The sequence below is a fragment of the Myripristis murdjan genome, chromosome 16 (assembly GCF_902150065.1).
Source record: "Myripristis murdjan chromosome 16, fMyrMur1.1, whole genome shotgun sequence".
Classification (NCBI taxonomy): Eukaryota; Metazoa; Chordata; class Actinopteri; order Holocentriformes; family Holocentridae; genus Myripristis; species Myripristis murdjan.
This window is the reverse complement of record NC_043995.1, coordinates 33386567-33413965: the sequence shown is the minus strand read 5'-3', so window position 1 is coordinate 33413965 and position 27399 is coordinate 33386567. Positions and strand designations below refer to the sequence as shown.

General features: G+C 45.0%; 1 protein-coding gene across 1 annotated transcript in view; it reads right to left on the bottom strand.

Moving 5' to 3' along the window:
* Window positions 1-5663: 5663 nt before the first annotated feature.
* LOC115374177 (CREB-regulated transcription coactivator 2) overlaps window positions 5664-27399 on the bottom strand; it is a 42799-nt gene continuing 21063 nt past the window's right edge. Inside the window, exons 7-17 of the mRNA XM_030072956.1 lie at window positions 27032-27058; window positions 26309-26388; window positions 25679-25728; window positions 24551-24819; window positions 18794-19278; window positions 17212-17383; window positions 17015-17088; window positions 12439-12639; window positions 10306-10377; window positions 9327-9534; window positions 5664-8397 (exon numbers count right to left, since the gene is read on the bottom strand). Coding sequence (XP_029928816.1) covers window positions 8207-8397; window positions 9327-9534; window positions 10306-10377; window positions 12439-12639; window positions 17015-17088; window positions 17212-17383; window positions 18794-19278; window positions 24551-24819; window positions 25679-25728; window positions 26309-26388; window positions 27032-27058 — 1829 coding nt within the window. The 3' untranslated portion in view covers window positions 5664-8206. The remainder of the gene's footprint in view (window positions 8398-9326; window positions 9535-10305; window positions 10378-12438; window positions 12640-17014; window positions 17089-17211; window positions 17384-18793; window positions 19279-24550; window positions 24820-25678; window positions 25729-26308; window positions 26389-27031; window positions 27059-27399) is intronic.

The window sequence follows — 27399 nt, the reverse complement described above, 5'->3', positions numbered from 1 at the left end:
AGGATGATAATGATGATCATCTGCAGCTGTTTATATCGCTGTGCATGTGCAGAATCACATAAACAACGTTTTACCATATGAAGCATTAAATATATATGTACCATCAAGTGTAAATACTGTGTAATTTATGTGCAATTTGCATCAATATTGCATTTACACAGTAGGCTAGTATGCGTAGAGTATACATGTACATAAACATACACACTCATATATATACACACATACATATAGGTCTATATATACACACATGTATATATAGACATATATATACACGTGTGAATATCTATATCTATGTGTATGTATCTTTATCTCTCTCTCTACATGTATATATTTCTATATATGAGCTGTATGTGTGTCAGTATGACATAACAGGTAAGACACAATGAGAGGCTGCAGGCTGATGTTTCATTTCGTTTCTTTATTTTCTGTAAAATAATGTGAAGGTACAGTCTTTTAAAAATCTTTCCATGTTAGGTTTAAGAAGCACCTATGGTTTTAAACATTATTTACAACAGACTCACGTTCCCTGGTTATTACAAGTTTCAAATAAAATTTTTTATGACAATGTCAATTTATTACTCAAATAATAAAAAGCAAGATGCATACGTTCATTTATTTTCTTGAGCCTAAACATGAGGCAAAAACAAACAAACAAACAAACTACTGTTGTAAAAACAGAACAATAACATTAATATGAGAGCAATTAATATAATACATCAATAAAAATATGAAATATGGCCGTAACTGATCTCTAGTCCACACGCTGGTCAACAGCAGCCCCTGCTGGCAGAGAATGGAACTGCAGCGCACTCACATACACATACACTTTATTGCATAACGGCAAGATGCTTCAGGCTGCGACACGCACGCACACGCACACACACGCACGCACACACACACACACACACACACACACAGGTTCACCATAGAGACGGGCAGGGAAAACTCGGCGTCAGAAACACAAACACAGGTGTGAGTGAGGAAAAGGAAAAGGGAGACTGCAAATAATTTTAAAAATTTGGTTCCTATCAGAGATCGAGCTGCTGACCGACTCCTGCTCCAGTCATGTTTAAAAAAAAAAAAAAAAAAAAAAACAGGACACGGTGTCACTTAAAGGAAAAATGAAATCTGCCCAAACTCTTGATCCGTGTTGTTCTGAGCAGCTGCAGGGACGAGCTCCACCTTCTGTCTCTGCTGAGGTTTTTTTTTTTTTCTGTTATTCTTCACTTCCAGCAGCTGCAGGGCAGTCTGGTGCACCGATTCAGTCAAAATCAAATGCAAATCAAATGCGCTCATCTGAATCTGCCATGTTGACACTGAATCACCGAACTCAAGAAATGAAGGTGTTGAATTAATGACGTGAGAAGCCTGAGCGTGTCTGAGGCGCCGACCGAACCCGAGCGCAGAGAGGAGACTTCTCCTTTAACTTCTTGGTCGACCCAAACGATAAAAACCTGTACGTTCTGATATCAGCTGTACTTTTCCTACATAACCGCTGTGCATGCTGGGAGCCGTCTCTTCACAGTGACTCTGTCCTCGTTAAGACGATCCAACACGCCAGAAACCCAGAGACGTTTTCCCAAACCTCTGTGTGCAACTTCCCGACTCAACGACACAAAACTGCCCCAACACGTCCGGCCGCTTTAACACTGAAGTCACATGACAGATGATCCATGACGTCGCTTTGACTGTGACGAGTCAGATTTCTCACTCACAGCATCTCAATCAGGTTAAAACCTCCATTTCAGATCATGAAAAAGGACAGTCCAGGTGTTTTGAATCGAGGGGAATTAAAGATTTCTGAAACTGGAATCATGACGAGTCAAATAAACTGCAGATATCACAAACTGGAATTACGACTAGTCACATTCAGCTGTTGTTTTCCACGTTCCACACGGCGGGCATCGACACGATTACGAGTTAAAACGTCTCGCCGAGGTCAAAAAAGCCAAAACCCAAACACGACAACACGACACGCTGACGGACTCTCAGGCCGACCGGATGTCTGCCCCCTGGTGGCTGCTGGGAAACCTCCCGTCCCGGCTGCACCTGAGAGCAAAAAAACACGAGTAACTTTTCCTCCACAGACCAACATGGCCGCCGCAGCCGCCTCGCTGCTTTTCTTTCTTAAACACCAAAACATTGAAGCGCAGGACGACGGCCGACACGAGTCACAGCGCCTCGTCCAACAGGACAACATCACACGTCTGATCAGCGACCAGCGCCGAAACCAAACGCCCTCCTCCTCCTCCTCCTCCTCCTGCTCCTCCTCCTCCTCCTGCTCCTTTTTCCTCAGACAAACGGCGAGCAGGTGGATCATGTCGCCGTGGAAACGCTCAGATTGAAAGGTAAATGTGTGTATCGGCGCAAATTCTCCCTGCAGGTGTCGCTCATCAGTCCGACTGTCCGGAGGCTGTTAGTTTATTAAAGAGTCTTTATTCAAAATGCACAATCACGTTCACGGTTCACCAAGCGGCTAAACACAGTTAGCGTTAGCAAGCTGTTAGCCAAAAACACAGGGGTCGAGTTAGCGCAGCGTTAGCGGTCATGCTAACGTCTGAATCTGCGGGTTCCCTCGTCAGCGTCCGGCCGCTCGCTGGTGTTAGCCGGCCTGCTGACGGCACCGCGGCGCCTCATCCGCTTCCTCTACAGGATCACAACTTTCCACAACTTCTGCTTCACTTCAATCCAAAAACTCTGATGAAGGTCAAGACACTTCAGCACAACATGTTCTCCAGCACATGCGACGATATGTTTCCTGTTTCATGCAGCGACCGCTCGGCCTCCTCATGCTACTTTCTGCAGCGTTCCTCCGCTTCTTACAGAATATTTTTTTCAAATTCCCCAACTTTTCCTGCCAGAACCCGTCACAAAGCTCGCGTGACCCAGGATTTGCGTCGACGTCGGACTAAACAACATTTCTTCCATTCTGTTCCAACTTCTGTCCGACATTTTAAGAAGAGGAGCTTCTGAAATCCATTTAGCGTTTCTCCAGACGTCCTGCAGGGGGCGGCAGTGAACGCCTGCAGCAGCCTGGGCCGTCCTGCAGGGGGCGGCAGTGAGCGCCTACAGCAGCCTGGGCCGTCCTGCAGGGGGCGGCAGTGAACGCCTGCAGCAGCCTGGGCCGTCCTGCAGGGGGCGGCAGTGAACGCCTGCAGCAGCCTGGGCCGTCCTGCAGGGGGCGGCACTGAACTGATGGTTGACTTTAAACCTCAGTCTCTTCAGTCTGTGTTTGTATATTTGAAACATTATTAATAAACTGAGTTTATGAAAACAAACAGATTGGAGTTAAAAACAGCGTCCAGACGGAGATCGGGACGTTTGCAGGCACTTTGAGCGTTTCACCGGCCAAACGCCACTTTTTCCCGTCACAATAAGAGTTCGCTGGGTTCTGGTTTATGTTGTGTTGAGGATTTCACATTTCATCAAACGGCTTGCTGCTGTGTTGGTTATGCTTGTGTTGGCTGTTTTTTTTTTTTTCTTTAAACGTTAAATGAACACTTCTGAAAAAGGACATTTACACATTTTTGTTATGAAAGTGAAGTGAAACAAACGGAGAAAACTGCAACTCTGTTTTCCTGAATGCATGTTGGGGTTGTTTTTCATATAATTATTATTTCTTGACTTTTTTAGTAACAGACACTGAACCAAAATGATGTTTTTCTGATATCTGTGGATATCTGCACTGTCGGCACAGTTTGTTTATGTCAAATTTAACCCTCCTGTTACGTTCACATTTTTGAACATCTTTTATGTTTGGGGTCAATTTAACCCCTGCAGTTTAAACTTCCACAAAATTATTATAACTAAAATTGTTATCAAAGTTTATGTGTCAAGTACTTTATGTTTCTTTGCTGACCTAAATAGCCCTTTAAATAAAACATAACTCCACCCCACCCCCATTTATACATACAGTATTCCTATTAGGCGACAATGGAAAAATATGCAAATCACCATAAAATCTCACTGATTGACCTACAATTGGAAAGAAATATTAATTTTTGGTGTTTTAATGGCTTTATATTATTTCTAAGTACAGATTTTTGTTATTTATAACCGATGTGTTACAAAGTGTGTACAGGACATTGAAATATATCATCATGTGAATTTCATGTTTACCCAGTAGTACCCATTAAATTAGGAAAACTCATTAAATATGAAGCAAAAAAAAATGATGTTAATAATTTATGTAGAGACGTTAAACACTGGCCTGGGTCAAACTGACCCCCAAAATAACAGGAGGGTTAAATTCATAACTAAAGCTTTTCTCTGTGACTTCAGACCGCCGGCTGTTCGCGATGCGTCTCGGCGGCGTGCTCTTTGGTCACATGGTACATACGTAGGGTTTCTCTGTGATGACGTCACCACGTTCCCGCCTCAGGAGGCCGGGCGCCGACACCGCCCCGAGCGGGACGTCCTGCAGGGTTTTCATGACTCCTGTCACATCGTCTCTCTGACAGGATCTGAGCTTCATGAATAATTTCCAGACTTTTCCAAACGTCGGACCCTCAGACTGACCGAGACCCTCCTGTGAGGACGTCTGGAGCCAAAACTTCAACTCATCAACTTCCACACATTGAAAAATAAAAGTCCTGTTTCCATATTTAAAAGACGAGTCCGGATTGCGCTGCTAACCTGCCGTGACGTGAGGGATTAGCGGCTAATCCTCCGAGCCGCCCGAGAAGCTGCTCAGAACGGGACACACTCCACCGACGTGCTCAACTTTCAACTTTTCACTTTAAAGACATGGAGGGTGAGTCGAGGCTTCTCTCAGTAACAGTTTTTCCACATTGGGCTGATTCGGGCGTCAACATGCCGTAAACGGGTCACACAGGACGCATGCAGGAGCTTCACATCGGCAGATTAAAACACGACTTCCAAACCCCAAACGCCGCTGATTCAACTTCTATAGGCTTTTCTTCTCCTCTTAAATATATAGATATATATATATATAGATTTGTCAAGGTACATCTGAGAAGTTATATACACAGAGATTTAGACCACCTTTGATTAAAAAATAAAACTTCTTCTTTATAATAATAAGAACGAGCTTTGTCACATAAAAATACGTTACTATACTCTGGCCCTCGCTGTGGCAAGACAGATGCAGCAAGTGCAGGCGAGAGGGCGGGGTTAAGGGCTGTCAATCACAGTGACTGGGGCTAAAGGGCAATTGCACTGAAAACTGCTGCTGGGTGGTGGCAGACATTTTCCTTCCAATAATGTGCATCTCATCGAGCTTTTTAGCCGCGAGTCTTGATTTGATTGAGCTGCACGGCCAAAGACGCCTCGCCGTGTCGGTTTCATGTTGAAAGAAGTGCCTTTTTTTCCTCGATTTTTGAAAAGAAAAACGCCAAATCAGGCCCAATCAATCAGGAAAATGTCTCCTTCTGCAAACAGTGGGTGGAACTGCCCTTTAAAAACCTGACGAGAAAGAGAGGGGGGGGGCATAAAGCTCAGAGACCGGGCGGGGGGGGGATTGTAGCCGCCATACATCATAAAGATAACAGGACAGACGTGTGTGTGTGTGTGTGTGTGTGTGTGTGTTCCCAGGGTTCCTACACATTTTACATTTTACACTGAAAGACCAAATTTAAAGATTTAAAGATTTAAAGTGATCGGCGTTCGGACAACGACCAATCTTTTTAAAATTTTTTTAGACCTCCAGACGTGCGTGGGAACCCTGCGTCCGTCCGTCACACACACACACACACACACACACACACACACACACACGTCTGTCCAGCGTTCAAGACATCCAGTATCATCAGTTGAAATGCATAAGTTCCATTTTAAAAGCACAGCCGGTCCGAACACGACTGCAGGCGAGTGCTCGATTTTTAGTTTTGCATCCAAAGCACTGTCATCACATTCTGTTTTTTTAGTCACACACACACACACACACACACACACACACACACACACGGCGGTCCCTGCTCCTCGCTGCGGAGGGAATGTGGACGAGAGTTTGCAGGATCAGGCAGCGACGCGGGACAGCAGGCACACGAGGCGGCTCACACACACACACCGAGCAGAGCTTCACACACACACACACACACACACACACACACACACACACACACACACACACACAGAGAGCGGGCTGACTGGATACACACACCGACATGGACGCTGGGCTCTGAGGCCGTGATGAGCTGCAGGCGACCGGGCTGTGATCACACAGGATGCTGTTTGTTTTTGTTTGTGTTTTTGTTTTCTGTTTGGTAGCAGGAAAGGTCAAAGGTCAAAGGTCAAAGGTCAAAGGTCAAAGGACACGAGGAGCGCTGGGCGACATCATTCCTCAAGTCTGACTGACATTTTTCAATCTGAGCCGCACGGGACGTTTGGTTTTGTGTTAAAGGCAGAACGAGCAGGACTGACTGTGTGTGTGTGTGTGTGTGTGTGTGTGTGTGTGTGTGTGTGTGTGTGTGTGCAGACCCCGCCCTCTGCCTGGATTTTCTTTGTTTTGCCGAGCTCGGGACTCTTCTGGGCGTCGGCCTCTGGAGGGCGGGCGTGTCACTCCCGGCCAATCACAGCGCAGCGCGGTGCCGGACTGAAAGCGCCACGTCCAATAGGAAGCGGCGAAAATCACAAACTGTGACAAACAAAAAAAGAGGAAATCTGACGAGCAGAAACGGCTCGTCTGCGATTGGCTTTCAGGAGCGACGCCTCGCCGGACGGGGAGGGGCCGGCGGGACTCTCTCTTGTTTTCTTAGGATGGTGACGTCATAATATCTTCCGTCGCCATCCTAGGAAAGGAAAACTGGCTGCCGGTGGTTAGTTTAGCCTGGGAGGAGACAAATCCTGCTCATCCCGCCTTTAAACGTCCACCTGACTGACGGACACACGGCCTCTGGGTTCAGGATCAAGGCCTTCAGAGCCACACCTACAAAGGCACAGGTGTGTCGACGGAAAAAAAAAAAAAAAAAAAAAAAACATGCTATGTGATCACAGCCTTGTTTTCGGGGATTGAAGCTGCTTCGTTCAGCGACCTGCGACGCGAAGGGGATGGAGACGAGAGCAGCAGGATGAGGGCGTTCGACGCGGCGCGTTGAGTTTGTCCCACACAGCTGGAGGGATCCTGAACGCACCGTCAGTGAGGAACAACAACAAGAGAAATGGCCGCTGGTTTCTTGTCAACACCAAACAACAACACGAGCCGCCGCGCTGAGAGGGAAACAGCAGCTCCACGCTCACTTTGAGGCTTTCTGTCAAATACAATAAAACCTCAAAATTAGTGCTGCAAGTCAATTTTCTTTTTTCAATTTTGTTAATCAGTGGATTATTATTATTATTATTTTTTTTTAACTTAATCTATTAACTCATTTAGTGTGTTACATGTGAAAAACAAAGCCAGAGAAGTGATCAGAACCCAAAGTGATGCCTTCAAATGTCTTCCTCAGTCTGACCAGCAGCCAAAAAAAAAAAAAAAAAGGATTCATTTGATAAAGATATGAACGGAGAACAGGAAGACACTCTCAGCATCTCAGTGCCGCTGGAATCAGACAATGTTTGGCGTTTTTACCGGAGAGAAGACTGATCAGGTAATAATCAATGAATTTTCTGTGGATTCCCTCCTGCTGAGAGCGCGGCCGCTGGTCGGGTTGACAGAAACGGGGTGGATTATAATCCCGTGGAGTGACGGCCCACAAACAGTCAGAAAGCTCGGGGGGGGGTCTCGGGGGGGTCTCAGGGGGGGGTCTCGGGGGTTCCTCACATACATAAAGCTGACGTCACAAGTGCGATCCCTGCGTGTTTTTTTTTTTTTTTTTCGTTTTTTGCATTAACCCAAGTGCATTTCTCATTAACATGCAGATAAGACTCGTACAAGCTAATGCCTACAAGAAAGAAACATCTTGCTTTTCCTCGACTTCAAGCGTTGCAAGAGCGTTCTCAGGTAAGTGCCTCTGATGCAGCGGGAAAGCTCCGCCTCCTCCGACCCCCGACCACCGGCGGCCCTTCAAATGCCCGCGACAAAGAGAGGCGCACGGATTCCCAGTCCCAATTTATTTGCCAAACCACATCCAAACCTCGCTCTGCAGAGCCTCGGCGGCCGGACTCCGGCGGGGGCGGGCGACGGGGGGCGGCGGCGGTGAACGATTGGCGAAGCGTTGGCGCTGATCCCGGTCTCCTCCACCTCCGTCTGGGTGGCTGTCTGCTCCGCCGGGCCCGCCGAGCTCCTGCAGGGAGGCGGCGGCGGCGGGGGTCACTTCAGCCGGTCGCATCGGAACGAGTCCTCCACGGCCGGGTCGGCGAGCATCAGGTCGCCGTCCAGCATGTCCAGGGCCAGCGGGTCCATCCGGAGCGGGTCGTCCAGGGAGAAGGGGTCCATCTCGAACCCCGGGACGTGGGACATGGCGCTGGCGATCTCCTTGGACAGGCCGGGCGGAGAGTCACCTGCAGGGGGGCAGAGAGACTTTCAGCAAACATTGAAAATCAGCCTCCCTCTGGATCAGTCGGCCTGCGACTGCAGCGCCCCCCGCAGGACAGTCACAGCAGTGCAGTGAACACTGCATCACAGTGCAGGGCGGTTCAGGCAAAATCTGATCAGCAGCCTCTGGTAGAGCTGCTGGGCTGTGATGGGAAAAAAAATCAATTCACTTAAGCATCACAAATATTTAGCCTTTTAACCTTAAAGATATTAATAATAATAATAATAATCTTTGTTAGCTGGGCTAGTTTTCTCTTTAGTTTTCTCTTTTGCTTACCTGTGATGTCTGTTCGTTCTGTCTGTTTGTTTCTGTTTGATTTCTTGTGCTTTGTAAAGCGTCCTTGGGTGTTTTGAAAGGCGCTATATAAATTGAAGTTATTATTATTATTATTATTATTATTATTAAAGATATTGGTATCAGGTATCATGTATCTTTTTTTTTTAATGACTTTGTTTTGTGCACAGATCTGTTACAAAACAAAGAGTCTCACCGAGGATTGTAAAAAAGGTGAATAAAGAGAGGGCTGTGAGTTTTCATCTTTTCAGAAGGTACACTGTTTGGCTGGAGTACACACAAAATTCTGTCTAAAAAAATGAAATAAATATGAGAAAGGCCACTACCTGACATGAAGTCAGTTTGTGGAAAGACGTTTTAATCTGCCAGACAAACAGCAGAACAGCCGTCTCGTGTGTTTTATAGAAAGCTGCTAGACAGAAATAAAAGCAGAGTGCACGGCAGTCTGCGTTTTGGAGAGGGAAAAGGATTCTTGCTTCTCTGACTGCTGAAGAAAGTGACACACAAATCCAAATTTTACAGTGAGAAAATAAATACTGGACCGACTCCAGTATCGGTTTGTAAGCCCGACAGTCTGATGGCGTTTGGGTCCTCACATACCGGTGAGGATGATGTTGGGAACGTTGTGCCGCCCCTCGCCGCCGCTGTAGTTCTGGTTCTGGTTGTTGAGGAGCTGCTGGTCTCCGGGGTCCTGCAGGTCCAGGGAGCCCTGGGGGCCGGGGGGGTACTGGCTCTTGTCGGCAGCGCTGCCGCAGCCCAGGCCGGAGTGGTTCAGCGACAGGCCGTCGCCCTGGCTCTCCATGGTGAACTGAACGACAAAACACAGTAACTGGATGAGATTCATTATGTCTTCACTCATGATCAGCTTATTGGTATTTTCTTTTATCACAGACACGTGTATTCAAAGTATTCTGTGGACACAAGCAGAAACCCCAGCAGCAGGGAAGAGCTCAGACTGTCTCATGTTTTAACGCGGGGTCGGGAAAGAACATTATTCATTTAAGTATCACAATTCTTTTTCTTAACCCTTTATAGGGAACTCATTGAAATACTTTGAAATTCAAAAAACAACCCTAGACTGTTATTAGTGAACATGACAGGACTTTATTACTTTTATAAAATTTTTCAAAAAAGAAAATCAAGGCCATTGAGATTGGTCAAATGCAACGATCATGTGACCTGGGATGTAGAGCGATCTTTGCTGATTGGCTGGGTGAAGACCAAATGATTATTGAACTAACTGAGACAGGGAATGTAAAATTTTTGAAATTACCAAAAATAGTCACTTGCCCGATAAAGGGTTAAACAATTTTTAAATCAATTTCTTTATTGCTAAAATGATTTGAAGTAAAGACACTGCACTGGGGCCTAAACAGGCTTGGAGCTGCATCAGTTGGCTTTGACTGGAAAGCTGAGACTCTTGTGGATTCAATGAGCCACATTTGATTGATTGATTGATTGATTGATTGATTGATTCATGTGTGATGATGTTGGCTCCCATAGCAGCTGTGAACAAAAGGCCCAGGCTCTACACATTCAGTTTCTATGGTGTAACATCACCTGAGACGCCTGTTATTACCTGCTGGTTGGATCTGCCGGTGAGCTGCAGGCTCAGGTAAGGATCGTCCAGGAGAGAGTTGAACAGAGAGTCCTGAGAGAGAGAGAGAGAGAGAGAGAGAGAGAGAGAGAGAGAGAGAGAGAGAGAGAGAGAGAGAGAGAGAGAGAGAGGGAGAGAGAGGGATAAGGAGTTAGCCCCGCCCTGGTCATGCAGCATCAACACAAACTAACCTGAACCCTCTCAAGCCTTTTTCTTTCAGTCCAATTCAGTGACGCTCAACTCAAACCATCAGATTAAAGCTGTGAGGGAGGAGGGGGAGGGTTTATATCAGACTATGGTTTCACTTCCTGGTGGGCTAATCTCAGCGTTCAAACGTCTCTGGTTGATCCTCTGCAGAGAACTGCCACTTTAATCCCACATGAGTCCCCGAGGAGGCAGCCCGAGTCCACAGGAAGCCTCACGGCGTCCCTGCTCTCAAGCTGAAGAAATAAGGATTCATAGATCAATAAGCATGTATCTATAAACCAATAAATCAGTTGATCGTTACTATGCAGCAGCCTTCAATCCGCCCACTGCAGCAGCCACTTTGCTTAATGAAATATAAAAGCGGCGAGTGGATTTTAGACATGAGTAAGAGCTGAGTCAGGACGATAAATATTAGTTTTCTGCCCCGTTTGATTTCCACACAGAAAAAAGCTTCCAGCCAAATATCATGTTCAGAATATTACTGGAGTTCACGTCCACCTGCTCTTTTCACTGTGATGGTGGGCATTTCTGTACGCTGTGTCTCAGCCTGAAGGCTCAACAGGAAACCAAACGTGCTGCCGCTCTGCTCAATCTGATCTAAAACAGCACAGACGAAGTTTTGTGTTTAATGTGAGCTGGAGGACAGACGTTCTGCATCCCTCCATCTCTCCCTGAACGATCCTGCAGCTTCTCAGCACAGATCTGACCTGCGTGGAGCTGCAGTGGCAGGGAAAAACATACACCGGACTTATTTTGAAAGATATTGCAAATACTGTATAAATTAAAATTTTGGCATCATAATTTTCATTTTCACTGGCAAAAACACTACTAATACAATGTTGATATGATTTGTAGAACACCACAATACTTATTTTATAATAACATTCTGGCACATTTTACCTTTACTATCTGACCTCTGTGGATGCTGCACTCGGCTAAAATGTGATTTCAATAATATTCTGAGGAATTACTGAGTACTGAGGAAGTACCCAGATTGATTTTAGAAAGTCTGGACAGCAAAAAAACAGCACTGCAAAAACTCAAAATCTTACCAAGATTATTTGTCTTACTTCAAGTCAAAAATGTCTTATTTCCAGTCAAAATATCTCATTACACTTAAAATAAGACATGATCACCTCAGAAGGAACTTGTTTTTAGACAATTGTCTCTCGTTTCAAGTGAAAATTTGCTTGTTTCATTGGCAAAATTTGTTTCTTGTTTCTAGCTAATTTTCACTTATTTCAAGTGAATTTTCACTTTTTCCACTGGCAAATTTTGCCAATGAAACAAGCAAATTTTCACTTGTTTCAAGTCTAAAAACAAGTTACTTCTGAGGTGATCATGTCTTATTTTAAGTGTAATGAGATATTTTGACTTGAAATAAGACAAATAATCTTGGTAAGATTTTGTGTTTTTGCAGTGAACATGGAATGCAATTTTTCCAATCAGATCCACCCCTCTTTTGGAGGTGGTCTGACATGTGATTCCAGTCGGTCAGTCCAGACGCTCTGGACACGTCAACAGGATTTCAAAGTGTTTGTTGCTTCACTCACGACGACGTCATGTCCCGAGTGAGGGCGGAGCAGCAGAGCGGCTCAGTGCTGCTGGCAGAGCGACGGGGACGACACAGTCTGCAGACAGACGCTGAGATAAAGCATCTGTCTGCAGCTTCTGCAGGCTCCTCCTGCCGCCGCATGTGAAGCTGCATCACCACTGCACATACTAACACATACTAACACAACATAACCTGCAGTGAACCAATCAGAGCGCCGCCTCCCATCCCCTTTAAAAGCGGCATGGAGGGGACATGACACCTGAGCCGCTCGGACACAGAAAGGACAGCGGAGCGGTGCTCGCTGATGCTTTGGACAGGTGGAGGGGAGGAGCCAGAGGGCGGCGGTGACTTACGTTGTAGAGTCCGAGGTCGGAGGCCAGGCTGTGGCTGATGTGCTGCAGGTGTGGCAGGCCGCCGCCCCTCTGCTCCGCCTGCTGCTCCGCCTCCTGTTTGACCAGACACTGGGAGCCCTGGGAGCCCTGGGAGCTCTGCTCCAACACGCCTTCACTTTTTATCAGAGTGCTGCTGCTCTGCGGCGCTGAGGGTCTCTGCTGCTCGTCAGCAAACACCACCAAAGAAGAAAGAAAAAATTTATTTTGACAGACAAAATAACGACAAAGCGAAACAGCTGTGTGTCGTGAACTGCAAGAAAAAAATGCCAATATTTTCTGAGTGTGCTGGAGAGGCACGTTAGCGTCGAGGTTTCTCACCCAGTCAACACAAAGTGGACTGGACAATGAATGATTTATTAACTGATTTAATGCTATTCTCCTTTGTGTTACTCACATTTTCCTACAAGAAAAAGAATATATCATAGATCAAATACAAAGTAAGTGAGCACGGTCACTATAAGAGCGAGATTATACGCATCTTATTTTTCTTTAAAGTGCTGATATTTTCATTCTCGTTTTGATGAAGAAAAATAAGAAGTGAAATGTGCATCACCTACATGAGAAAGTGACCTGGATTTTTTGCTTTAATGTAATGATATTACAGTTTCTCTCAGTTGCTTTAGTGCATTTCTCAGAGCAGAACTGAAATTCTCTAAACTTCTCATTCAGCCTCCACCACATGAAGTCACTGTGCTCATCACAGTAGATTTCTCATCACTTTGAACAAAGAGCAAATGTTTTTGTACGTCATGCAGTTTTGTCCCTGTAACGTTATGATCTGCTGACGTCGTGCCTCCACAGCTCACTGCACCGCCTGCATGCTGAATAACCAGCCCCTATAAAACTAACAGTCCTTATTGAGTCATTACATGTAAAAGTTGTCAAAATCTTTACATCTTTATATCTTTACATACATGTCTATCATGTTTTTTCTGGAGATATTTGCTCAGGTGACTCTCAGCTTTCACTAATGATCAGCCCGTTCACAGCTGAATCCCTTAACGGTGTGAACCGAGCAGGACGTCTGTACCACTTCTACAAGGTCAGCGCCGCGGAGGAGGGGCGAGGACGCGAGGAGGAAGGGGACAAACCAGAGGAAGAGGAGTACATGGGGCTGTGGACCATGCTGTCAATCATGGCCTCACAACGGCTGAGGCCGGGCCAAATGCTGGGAGAGCCACTGTAAACTCAATCATTCAAACCTTTCGTCAGGAGAACAGGTGTGTTTACAGCAGCATGTCATGACTGTAACTGGCACGGCACTACAGTGCTGCAAATGTCTCCCTGTGACTTCTCACATTTTACTGTATATTGTTGTTTAAATTGTTCATATTTCTATTTTGTTTTTCTATATTCCTTTTTAGAATGTTTATATTGCTTTTTGCTATTTATTATCTGTTGATACTGTTTATAATGTAAATTTTGCTTCATATCTTGCTATCCACTTTGCTGCTGTAATGCGTGAAATTTCCCCACCGTGGGACTAATAAAGGAATATCTTATCTTATCTTATCTTATATTTAGGCCCCTATTGTGCTCATTTACTTCAGGCCTCCTGTGGTGTTTTACAACATATTTTACAGCAGGAAGTATTGGATGTGATATGATTTACTGCTTACTGTGAGTGTAAATTCACTCTGAACCACATGGGATTGCAAGACTACCTCAGGGAGGTGGAGGAAGAGTCATTTTTACTCCTCGTCAAGAGGAAGCCATTTGTGAAATGGTGACTGCAAACAGTGTCATCAGACTGAGGCGGACACAGAGGGCTGGGACAGACGACAACAACATGCTCAGGAACATCCAATCAGGTTCCATGTTTTCAGTACTATAAACTCTTGTGTACTCTGTGTAGAGTAATACAGTGTGGTGGAGTCGCATGACAATACTGTATGTATATGTATATTTACAGTAGCCTAATGTACTGTAAAAGATGCTCTTCTAAATGCATGCAGAAACAACTTTTTACAGTTTTTTCCTCTTTTCTTGATTAGCGTGTACTGGAGCTGGACAGCATGGAGCCTCTGCACAGCTTCATCCTCACTGACGAGGCCGGTTTCAGTCGAGCCACAGGCAGAAGGCGTGGCAGAAATCGGATCGGCCCGAGAGCTACGACTGATGTGCCAGGCCAACGACGAGGGAATATTACAGGTATGTATATGTATATTATATGTGTGCAGCCATTTCCATGCACACCATATCCCCCTCACGGGCCCGTACAACACCCAGCATCTCCTCACATTTTCAGACGCCCTTTAAAGGGACATTATCCCTGAAAATGAAGGGCGTCTGGTTGGAGACCATCTAACCAAATACATGGTCATTTGGGATAACGTGCGACTCCACCATTCACAGCTGATAAGACTGAGTGGTTTGTGGCACATGAGAGGATGACGGTACCTCCCTCCCTACTCCCCTCTCCTCAACCCGGTAGAAGAGATTTTTTCTGCCTGGAGGTGGAAAGTGTCTGATCAGCATCCTCATACACCCGCAGAGGATGGATTCACCATTCAAGAAGGTATTTTCATCAGTGCAGTGCATCCGCTGCCATGCTGATGAGAATATGTGGCCAGACAGAGAGGAACGTCTGGATGCACAGGAGTCATTTACTGTGTCCCTGTCCAGTCACAACGGGCCGAGGGGTGTTTCTTTTTTCCTTTGCACGTTACTGTAAAAGGCTTTTTTGTTGTTGTTGTAGCCTACTGTAAGAACGTCTGTAAACAAGTTGCAACTGAAAAGAGCACAGTAAAATTCAGTGCCTTGTATACTGTAATCAGTCACTTCACAAAATACAGAAATCTGTAAGTTTTAGTTAGAATGTGTAACTTTAGGCTTGTAGTTTTCAAAAAGCCGGGCTACACAAATACTGTATAGTAGAGTTCTCATATTCTGCCTAAAAATTACGTGAATTGGGCGGGTCGGGTCGGGCTTCGGGTTCTGTGGGGGATTTTTTTTTTTTTAAAATAAAAAATAGAATTATGTGTTGTGTTATTGATTATGACGTTTCATTTTTATGTGACTGGTGGAGAGAGTGAGAGACTGGATTGGATTTGGAGGCTAAACTTTCAGTGACAGACAGACAACCAGCTGTGCGAGCGCAGCGCAAACAAGTGAGAGAGAGTTGCAGCAGCATCCCGCTGTGCTGGCAGACTCGGCAGCAGGGACGGTTTCTGCTATGGGCAGTGCAACTGCCCAGGGCGCAATCTACTTGGGGGCGCACGAGAAAAAAAAAAAAATCTCCAGTTTTCTAGACTACCATATTGACCCGCACATGCCGCGGCACCATCAGTCGGCATCAGGCGGGCCGGCCTCGGCACCGTCCGATACCGCGCCCACCCGTCAGGTCTGCCGGATCTGACAGTTGAGCGGCCGCTTCACCTGATGCCGACTGATGGTGCCCCGGTGCCGCGGCCGACTGGTGCCGTGGGGGCAGGGGGGTTGGAGTAGTAACATGAAAGGGCGCAAGCCAGTAATTTCGCCTAGGGCAGCAACATAGGCAAAACCGCCACTGCTCGGCAGAGTCATAAATCAAAGACACTTTACCACAGAGAAGTAGAGAACGGAGAAATTAATAGCCTACTTTTATGTTTTATGAACAACTGAACATTTGAAGCTGCCTTTCGCCAACTATTATGTCCGTTCTCTCACTGCTACTAGAATTTGAGCCACCGGCTCTGCTAAATAATGGTGAATTTGGCGTTTTGTTTTTGTTTTTTTTCCCTTGCTTTATCGGGCTGTCGGGCCTAAAGTTCAGCTAATTAGTCGGGTCGGGTCGGGCCTCGGGCTGGCCCAGTCAGGCCTGGTTCGGGTCGGGTCTTAATTTTCAGGCCCGATGAGAACTCTACTGTATAGTGCTGTCATCTCAGTCACCAAGATCTGGTATCAGAAAGCAATGACAGAGTGATGAGAACGTGACAGAGTGATGAGGACATGACAGAGTGATGAGGACATGACAGAGTGAGGAGGACATGACAGAGGGATGAGGACATGACAGAGTGATGAGGACATGACAGAGTGAGGAGGACATGACAGAGTGATGACTGTCTGGTTCACACACAGTGGTGTGACGACTTGTCATTTTGATGACACTGACAGGTTCACTGGGATAAATACCTGCTTTTGAGACATAAACTAATCACTTTGAACAAGCGCCACGCTTTTGCAGGTTATCCAACAGGTTTTGCAGTTTGCACTAACTGTGTCGTGAAATGCATGAAATCTTGAGAAAATGTTAATGATGATCTGAGAAAAGCACTAAAGCAGCTGAGAAAAACTGTGATATATGACATAATATCAGATAATGTATACATTAAAAATGCTGACTTCAGGTGTAATATTTTGTCAATATTGTCATGTAAAACTTCAGGTATCAGGATGCACACTGCATAGACTGCAGCGTCTCCTGTCTGTTATCGGCGGTGCAGCGTCGCGGCGGTGCAGCGGCGGTGCAGCGGCGGTGCAGTGTGGAGGGGAGTGTGGAGGGGAGTGTGGAGGGGAGTGTGGAGGGGAGTGTGGAGGGGAGCGGGTGGTGGCTCACCGGGGCGAAGTGCTGCTGCTGCAGCTGCTGGTTGTGGGCGTTGCGGAGGTTGTGCAGGTGGAGCTGCTGCAGAGCCTGTTGCTGCTGCTGTTGTTGATGTTGTTGATGTTGTTGTTGATGTTGTTGTTGTTGTTGTTGATGTTGTTGTTGTTGTTGTTGTTGCTGCTGCTGCTGCTGCTGTTGCTGTTGTTGTTGCTGTTGTTGTTGTTGCTGTTGCATGCTGGGCCGCGGCGGCTGCTGCTGCAGGCGGTGCAGCTGCTGGTGGTGCTGCTGGCCGGCCTGGTGGGGCTGGTGCTGGTGGGACTGGCTGAAGGGGTAGGGGGGCAGCCTCTGGTCCAGCGGCAGCTTGCTGGTGTCCAGAGGAACGCCCTGAGGGGAAAACATCAGTGTCAGTCGCTCCGGAGGGGGGAGGGTGATGAGTTCAGTTTGTTTGGCAGCAAACAGAGCAAGTCAAGACACTCTGAATCTCTGAGACGAACACACACGCGTCCCGTCAGCTTCCATCTATTTCACTGAGCCAACTCTCTGATATTTTGCTGCAGGATGAAATTTTGTGTTTTATGTGAGCTGGAGAAAAGATTTTCTGCAGCTGACAACTGAACCCTGAATGATCTGAGTGACCTGTGTGGAACTGCAGTGGCAGTATGGCTGAACAACACGGTGAAAACACACACACACACACACACACACACACACACACACACACACATCATTTTCTCTGAAATAATGATGATGTGATTTTTACAGAGGTCTGTAGATATGACACGACACCACAATAATTCATTTATAATGAGGTTTTGGCACATGTCAGCTTTATGATTTGACCTGGTGCCGTGTGGCTGCTGTTTGTTTGGCAGCAAACAGAGCGAGAAGATCAAAGTGTGAGCTCCACACGGTCACGATCACAGGAGGAGCGAGGGGTTACCACTGTCAACATGACGCCGTGTTGACACTGTGTGTGTGTGTGTGTGTGTGTGTGTGTGTGTGAACACGGCAGCGAGTATACTGGGGTGGGGAGAAAAACTGATTCACTGAAGTATTGTGATTCTTTGTTTATTAATAATTTTTTAAATAATTTTTTATTACTGAATTGATTTAAAGTAAAGATACCAGTATCACATGAAACTAGACGACCTCAGGAATCAACAAGTCATGCCAGCAGGGTCCCTTGACCTCTGACCTCCAGCTGTGTGAATGAAAATGGGTTCTCTCCCCTTTGCAGACACGCCCACCTTCTGCTAATCCCATGCAGTTTGGGCCCCAAAGCCTGCAGTCCACATGTGTTCTTGTGGCCTGTTGTAAAATGGTGTGTGTGTGCAGACTGGGGCCTAAACAGTCTTGGAGCTGCATCAGTTGGCTTTGACTGGAAAGCTGAGACTCTTGTGGATTCAATGAGCCACATTTGATTCCTGTGTGATGATGTTGGCCCCCATAGCAGCCATTTCACTGCAGGCAGAGACTTTTGTCCAACTGGACGTCGCTGGAGAAAATGACCTCTAGTGACCTCTAGGAGAATCACAGCCTCATCAGACTTTACACACACAAACTGGAGGAGGATTCAGAAAACTAAAATCACAATAAATCCTAATATTGAATCTCAATACTTATGAATCGCAACACATATCAAATCAACACCCACATATCGATACAGTATTGAATTGGCAGATAAACATATCGTGCCAGCTCTGAAGTGTATACACACACAGGTCTACGCCACTGAGCTCAAGAGTGTGTGTGTGTGTGTGTGTGTGTGTGTGTGCACGTGTGTGTGTGTGTTACCTGTGTGATGGAGGACAGTGTGGGGGAGATGGTGGGTGAGAACTGCTTGGAGTGATGTCTCCGTGTCTCTCCTCCCATGGGCAGGATCAGAGGCGAGAGCTGCACCCGTCTCCGTGGCGACGTGCTGAGTGGCGGCTGGCTCTGGCCGCTGAGCAGCGGCGAGTAGGAGGAGGAGGGGGAGCCGGTCCCGCCCACCCCGCCGCTGTAGCTGGGGTTGCTGCTGGACGCCGACTGGAGGGACTGGCCGCTCAGGGACGAGTTGCTGAGCGAGGAGTGCAGCGATTGGCTGCTGAGGGAGGACGGCAGGGAGGGGGAGGAGCTGAGCGAGGACTGCAGGGAGGGGTTGCTAAGCGACGAGTGCAGGGAGGCGGAGCTCAGCGAGTTGGAAAAGGAGTGGCTGCTGAGTGAGGACTGGATGTTGGGGTTGCTTAGCGACGACTGCAGGGAGGGGTTACTGAGCGTGCTCTGTAGAGACGCCAAGAGACCTGGGAAAAAAAAACACAAACACAACAAAAACCCTGTAAATACAAACGGATTCACAGCATCCAATCAGGATGAACCGAGCCTGGAAAAAAAAAAAACTAAAGACAAAGAAGCACGGCTGATGCTGAGAAACAGAAAACAGAAAAAAGGGTTGCAGGTTTAATTCCCATAACAGAGAATCCTGCTGAAGTCAGCATGGCTCTGCACTGAAATGTCAACTGTACATTTATTTAAAAGAACATTTTAAATGTGCTGCTTTCTCTTTTTTAAATCCCTTTTCCAATTTTATTCTTTTAGCCATTTTTGCTGGTAACATACGGCCTTTTATCATAAAACACTTGTTCCTGACATACAGTTTATGTGCAGCTCAGCACCAGTGGAGGTGTGGGTTTTCTGTCTGTGAGTTCTCCAAGGATTTAATACATGAAATCAAATAATCAATAATCAATCAGTGCTTTGAGTGCTTTTTGAGCTCATAAACTAATTCTAAGTTTTAACTCACTGTTGAAGGACTTTGAGAATGACAACCGATCCGTTTCCTGGATTTATGTTGTTTACTGGTATATTCTTATTGGAGTTTTGTTATTTTTGTTTGTCTGGATTCTGTGACTGTGATTCTGTGGCTTTGTGTCTGAAACTTTATGTGCTGCTGCTCGTCTTGACCGGGACTCTCCTGAAAAAACAATCCCAGTCAAATAAAGGTGAACTCAATCAGCACAAACGAGCTCAGAGGAAACAGCAAAACACCAATAATCATCCGCAAATTAATTTCGAATTATACATTTAGAAAAATTATCCTACTCCTAAACTGATGCTGTGGTGAAATATAAAAGTCTGAGGCTTGACTGTGGACTAATAAAGTTAAAAAATTAAGATGTGAACCTCCTGACTGAGTGATTTACCATTTAATATTTTCTAAAATACAAAATAAAAGTAATCCAGGTGGTTAATGTGTGCTCATTTTGTAAAACTCAAGAGTCCCCTCCCCAGCTGTCCTGCAAACAAATGAAACTCTATTTTAAATTGTTGCTGTTACTCGTTAACGGCGCACAATTAATCACGGATATTCAGGTCACGGATTTAGGCTCCACAATTAAAAACAGCATTTGTCAAACATATTAAACCCTTCACATGCAAACGGTCTGAACCAAGGTGTGAATATTCGGGGAGTGTTTCATCGCTTCATCTTTCTCCTCGGTGTAAAAATAGCTCGTGTGTGTCGGGGCTCCACCCTCCTGAGACCTGCCGGGCTGTTTTCCCCAGCGCTCCTCCCCTGGAGATCGCTGTGTCCCAAAACGAACCTTCCGACCCTCCGTCCTCAGCTCAGCTCCTAACTTCATCTTTTTCCTCCCTTCCGTCTCTCTGTTTAAATCCACAGAGCGGAACAGGTTCATCCACATTCCACTTTTGTTTTTTTTCCAAACAAGAAGAGGAGGCACATTCCCCTCCTCCAGCTGCCGTTAAAATCTGATGAACCGATAAGCGTCACCCACAATCTGTGATAGCTAACGTTTTGAGATGATCATCACTCTCTGGTCTTTGTCTGTTTCTCAAACTCTGCCCCCGCTGGCCGCCAGACACCCTCGCTGACCCTGAGCCAATCAAATCACAGGAAAACAAGTTTTGCTGCGTTCAGTACACCTGGGAACTGGGAAACTTCCAACCAAGGTTATTATCGTCAACAAAAACGAACAAAATAACCAAAACTAGGTATGAAAATCATTTTGGTTAACTGAAATAAAAATAAAAAAAGAAGCTTCACAAAAAAAGATAACTAACCAGAACTGTAATGTGTTTACAAAACTGACTAAGATAAACTAAAATTACAATGTCTTTAGTTTTCATCTGTCATTTTATTTTATACATAAGCTGGTGATTTGGGTGTTTTTTAGCTGTGGCAGTTTGTCGTCAGCAGACAGACAACATCCCTCTGACTGTCCACTGCTGCTGCGACTCTTGTTACTGTTACTGTTGTTGTTACTGTTGTTGTTACTGTTGTTGTTACTGTTGTTGTTGCTGTTACTGTTGTTGTTGCTGTTGTTACTGTTGTTGTTACTGTTGTTGTTACTGTTGTTGTTGCTGTTATTGTTGTTGTTGCTGTTGTTACTGTTGTTGTTACTGTTGTTGTTGCTGTTACTGTTACTGTTACTGTTGTTACTGTTGTTGTTACTGTTGTTGTTGCTGTTACTGTTGTTACTGTTGTTGCTGTTACTGTTGTTGTTGTTGCTGCTACTGTTACTGTTACTGTTGTTACTGTTGTTGTTACTGTTGTTGTTGCTGTTGTTGTTGCTGTTACTGTTACTGTTGTTACTGTTGTTACTGTTACTGTTGTTGTTGTTGCTGCTACTGTTACTGTTACTGTTGTTACTGTTGTTGTTACTGTTGTTGTTGCTGTTGTTGTTGCTGTTACTGTTACTGTTGTTACTGTTGTTGCTGTTACTGTTGCTGTTGTTGTTGCTGCTACTGTTACTGTTACTGTTGTTACTGTTGTTGCTGTTACTGTTGTTGTTGTTGCTGCTACTGTTACTGTTGTTACTGTTACTGTTGTTACTGTTGTTGCTGTTACTGTTGTTGTTGCTGCTACTGTTACTGTTGTTACTGTTGTTACTGTTGTTGCTGTTGTTGCTGTTACTGTTGTTGTTACTGTTGTTGTTGCTGCTACTGTTACTGTTACTGTTGTTACTGTTACTGTTGTTACTGTTGTTGCTGTTGTTGTTACTGTTACTGTTGTTACTGTTGTTGCTGTTGTTGCTGTTGTTGTTGCTGCTACTGTTACTGTTGTTACTGTTTTTGTTACTGTTACTGTTGTTGTTACTGTTGTTACTGTTGTTGCTGCTGCTACCATTACTGTTGTTACTGTTACTGTTGTTACTGTTGTTACTGTTGTTGCTGTTACTGTTGTTGTTACTGTTGTTGCTGTTACTGTTGTTGTTGCTGCTACTGTTACCGTTGTTACTGTTACTGTTACTGTTGTTGCTGCTACTGTTACTGTTGTTACTGTTGTTGCTGTTACTGTTGTTGCCGTTACTGTGACTGTTGTTACTGTTGTTGCTGCCATTACTGTTGTTGTTGTTGCCATTGTTGTTGCTGCTAATTTTGTTGTTGTTTGTTGCTTCCAGCTGAACTTTTCTGGTTAATGACACAAAAACACTGACTGATAAACGTCTTTTTTATTTTTGTGTTTTGGATTGTGTTTGTTCATCTGTCCTGAGACTTTACTTTAAATGGTTTGATGTTTGGTTGAGTTTTTATTACACAATACTGTCTCTAACCTTTTTGCCCCTAACAAATACCCCATATTACAACAAAAGACGAAAACTAGTGCTAAAACTAATAAAAACAAAACTACACCTAAACATTTTCCAAAAAATAAAAACGAAACTAGCCAACTCGCTTTAAAGAATGGAAAAAAAAGGCTAAACTGATATTGAAATCAAAAAGTCTGAATGGAATAAAAAAATAAAAACTAATGAAAAATGCCAAACTGTGATAATCTGCAGCAAAGGGCCTGAGGTCAGATTCGAACCCGGGACTCCGCCCTAACAAGCGGTACGTGCTCCACCAGCTGAGCTACCAGGACTGGGAGCTGTTGTTTCATCTTTTAAAATGTCTGAGTTATCTGTGTGTGAAAATAATTCTGGGCAAGTTGGCAGGTCATTTTTTTGCTACACCAAAAAGTTATTTTCGAACACTGCGTGATAACAGGAGCGGTGCATTTTTTTGTTATAGGAAGTGCAATATTATCAGTGAAAATGAAACTGTCGTTTCACAGCTTGTTATGAGGAAAGGAGATAAGCAGAACTTCTTTGCGTTTCCACACACTTTACCTCAGACACTGAGACTAAAATATAAAGAAGCAAAGTGATGGGTTTGTCTCTGTCTCTCACGGTTCATAAAGGTCTGGCTGAAGTGTCGGCCCGGCCCGGCCGAGCTCACGGCGGCTTCCTGCCTGCGGTCGGCACGCTCACCTCACAGCAGATAAGACACGGCTACATTTTCCGACAGCACTTCCACCCAGAAACCTCCCCTCTCTCTTGCTCGGGCTAAATTTAGCGCAGCTCCAGCCCACCGCTCATTTCACCTCCTCTGTCCTCGCCCACAAACTTCCTCTGCATGTCAGTCATCCAGCCGACAGGTTAACAGCAGGGCAGTGAACGCACCGGCTGCTGCGGGGATCAGACCTGTGGCCTCTAAACCAGTGGCTCTCAAACTTCACAGTAACGGTTCCCCTTTCAAATAATTTTCCAGCCCAGTTCCCCCTGACCAGAGCCCGCAAACACACACAAAATACAAAATGTGCTTTATCCAAATTACATTTACATTTTTATTAAATTTACTATAGCATCAGCTAATTATTTTAGGAATTATGCTTGACTATAATATATATATATTTAATTAACATTTAAAAAATTCTCACATACCCCCTGCAGTATTCCGTCTGATCTAATTTTGGAAATATTCCTCAGTTGATAAAAACATGACTGGACTATTTTTTTTTCCTGCTGTTCCAGGTTCATGTCCCGTCCAGGACAACACCCAGATTTTGGCTGATTTCACGTTGGGAGCGAGGGAGCGGTGGAATCTGTCAGAGAGTGAATCATGTGATGAAGCTACTGTACAGGTGTCTGAAGGTGCAGATGACAGGAGCTGAGTGTCACCTGTGGAAGGAGATGCTGTGGTGACGGCCTGTCAGTCCACAGGCTGACGTGTACAGTGTAAACAAAACAGGTCCCAAAGCTGATCCCTGTGGTATTCCATGTTTGTCTGAGCAGGGAAACATATCCTTTTGTCTTCTATAGACATTTTACAGATATATTGATTATACATACAGTCCAATGCAAAGGTTCAAAGGTGAAAGGTCTATAGATATATTTTAGTATATATTATTTCTTATTACTCATATGGTACGCAAAGTTTTTCTTTTTTCTTCTATTCTTTGTATTGATCCACTTCATTCATTTTGTTAACTTCTTGTGTTTAATTTTCCTAAAGATATATATTTCTCTCTTCTAGTGCTGACAGGTAGATTTTGTGTAGCCTACTATTGTTCCTGTGCAACGTCAATAAACTATATCCATCCATCCATCTATCTATCCATCTATCCATCTATCTATCCATCCATCTATCTATTCATATGTAGACAATCAGTGCTGAATCAATTCCCCAAGGGACATCTGATCATTCAAACAGCAGATCCTTAGATCATGAGTAGATGACACTGACACCAGCCTGCACACACACACACACACACACACACACACACACTGTACGCACCGGGTGTGTGGTGGTGGAAGGATCCGTTGCCCCCCGGCCCGGCGGCGGCGTTGATGCCCAGCTGGGTGAGGGTGGAGGCCAGGTTCCCCGTGCTGCTGCCCCCGCTCAGAGAGGAGGATCCTGGGTAGCCGGGCTCATCCTGGTCCAGCGGCGTGGGCAGCGGGGAGGGGAAGTGCAGGCTGGACAGGTCGGGCAGCGAGCCGCCCGTGTTCAGGGCCGAGGGAACGCCGTGCGCCGGGGTGGACGGCTGCTCCGGGGAGGGGAAGATACTGAGGAGGAGGAGGGAAGACAGATGGCTGAAGACAGAATGAGCAGGATTTTCCTAAAAATCTAAAATAATCCTCATGGCGGCGTGTGGTCTGAGGTCAGAGCTGCTGGGCGGCAGAGACAGGAGGAGCCTAACCGGCACAGGTGTGACGTGCAGCAGCACGCTGTACCCGGGACACAGGTAGAGGACGGCGGCGCTCCTCATTATTCTGTCATGGTTACGTTCTGGTGCGCCGGGCAGCTGAGCCGAGGAGCCGACAAACACACTTCTTATGTCTGACAGTGTGTGTGTGTGTGTGTGTGCGGAGCTGAATAAAGCTTAGAGCAACCAGACGTGTTTGTGCCGAGCAGAACCCACAGCACCGGGACGTCCTGCTGCAGCAGAGGTGTGTGATGGTGTGTGTTGGTGTGTGTGTGTGTCTGCAGAGACCCTGCCCTCTCCATGCATCTCCTTGTTTTGCTGAGCTCGGGACTCACACTGAGCTGATGAGTTAATGAATACACTCAAAGTATTTTCATGCTTGGTTTTAAATAGTCTAATGTCTGTGTGAAAAAAGGTTGTTTTTTTTTTTTTTTTAAATAAGACAAAATACAGAGAACATTAGAAATGTCCATGATTTTTTTCTCCCTCATGTACAAAACAAACTGAACAGAAACTGAAATCATGACCCAAAAAAAAAACAACTGCCGTACAAACTGAAACGTGGCTTCACTGAACCGTTACAGCCCTGCCGGTTATCTTTATTATCATCTGCTCAGGTCCTTTTCCCCTCTGCAAGTGTGGCACCACTTCTGGGCTTGACTTCTTACCTGTGTGTGTGTGTGTGTGTGTGTGTGTGTGTGTGTGTGTGTCAGACTCACTTGATGCCGGGGACTTCACAGGATTTGGGTCGGGACGACAGCAGTGGCAGCTGCAGACAGAAAACACACTCGGCTCGTTTCACTTTGTTCAAACACAGAAACCTAAAAACTGAGCTGAGCTGCAACTCGTGAGGACATTTTTATTTATTTATTTATTCATTTAAATGTTTATTTGTTCATTCTCAAAACTTCCAAATCAGCAGCCACCGTTAAAAAAAAAAAAAAATTTACTTTTAATAATATAATCATTTTAATTCTTCTCTTTTTTTTACTTGAAATCATTCTGTTCTTAGTTTATCTTATTTCAGCATATTTTACTAACTCTGTACTCTGTAAAGCACTTTGGTCAACCTCTGTTGTTTTTAAATGTGCTATAAAAATAAAGCTTGACTTGACTTGACTTTTTTCAAAAAATGTATATTAACTGGATGTGGATGGATAATATTGAAAATGTAATGGAAACACATATAGTATTGGTTTTGCTGCAGAACACGTGTGCATGTGTAGGTGCTGCGATCCAGACTGTGGCTTTCTACAGAAACACTGATAATAATGATCGCAGCACTTTTCAGCAGAAGCTGTGTGACTGACAGTTACACACCAACAAACCGGATGAAAGCGGTTCTCTACCTTCTTGGTGTCCCAGGGCTTCAGCAGTTTGCCTTCATCCAACACGTTCTCCTCGATGGGGGGAACCGGGTACGGAAACACTGAGGGACAAAACACACACAGTGAACCCAGAGCACCTGATCTGTTTTTTTTTTTTTTTTTAATATATATATATCTATATACTGCCATCTCACTCCATACAAATTAACAACAGAATAAAACTAACACAGTGTTTTGTTAAAAAAAAAATATTTCATGTTATCGCCGGCTCCTCTTCTGAAGCTCTTTTTGCTCCGGCTTTGATTCTTACAATAACGCATGTCAGCAGTGACACCGGCTGCTAATAATCAGGAATCAGAAATACTTTATTGATCTCTGAATGGAATCGGGTCAGTTTTCATTTCTCTGATTGGCTGAAAATATCAGCATAAGCGAAATTCTAACAAACAGAAAATAAGAAGACAAACAAACAAGAAGAAAGAAATAAGAACTATAAACTATAATTAAATGAACTATAAAGTAAACCTGTACACACACACACACACACACACACACACACACACAGGGATATTGCACTGTTGAAGCTCTACAGGTATAAATGACTGCAGTGTTAAACAGTTTAAAGTGTGTTAAGATGTTACATTCAATATCACACTGGCCTCAAAAACCATATCACTGCACTCCTGCTTATCTGAGGGTGTGTGTGTGTGTGTGTGTGTGTGTGTGTGTTTGTACACTACTCACTTCTTCTGGCCTCGCCGTCGCTCTGACCTGCAGCCACACACACACACACACACACACACACACACACACACACACAGCTCTGTGAGTTTGTTATGGTTCTGAAAGGCCGTCACTATCAGGTCACGTCGCCCCGGCGCTCACAACGTTTCATTTAGTTATTTATGTCCAGAGGAGAACGTGGGCACCGTCACAAACACTGAACGCAGACTGTCACTGTCACTGTTATTATTATTACTACTACTATTATTATTATTATTATTAATAATATTATATTATTACCTTGATATTACCTTGATTTTTCTGATTTTTCACAAACTACTAACCAAGGTCACTGTAGGAAACTACAACTAAAGTAAAAACTAAAACCA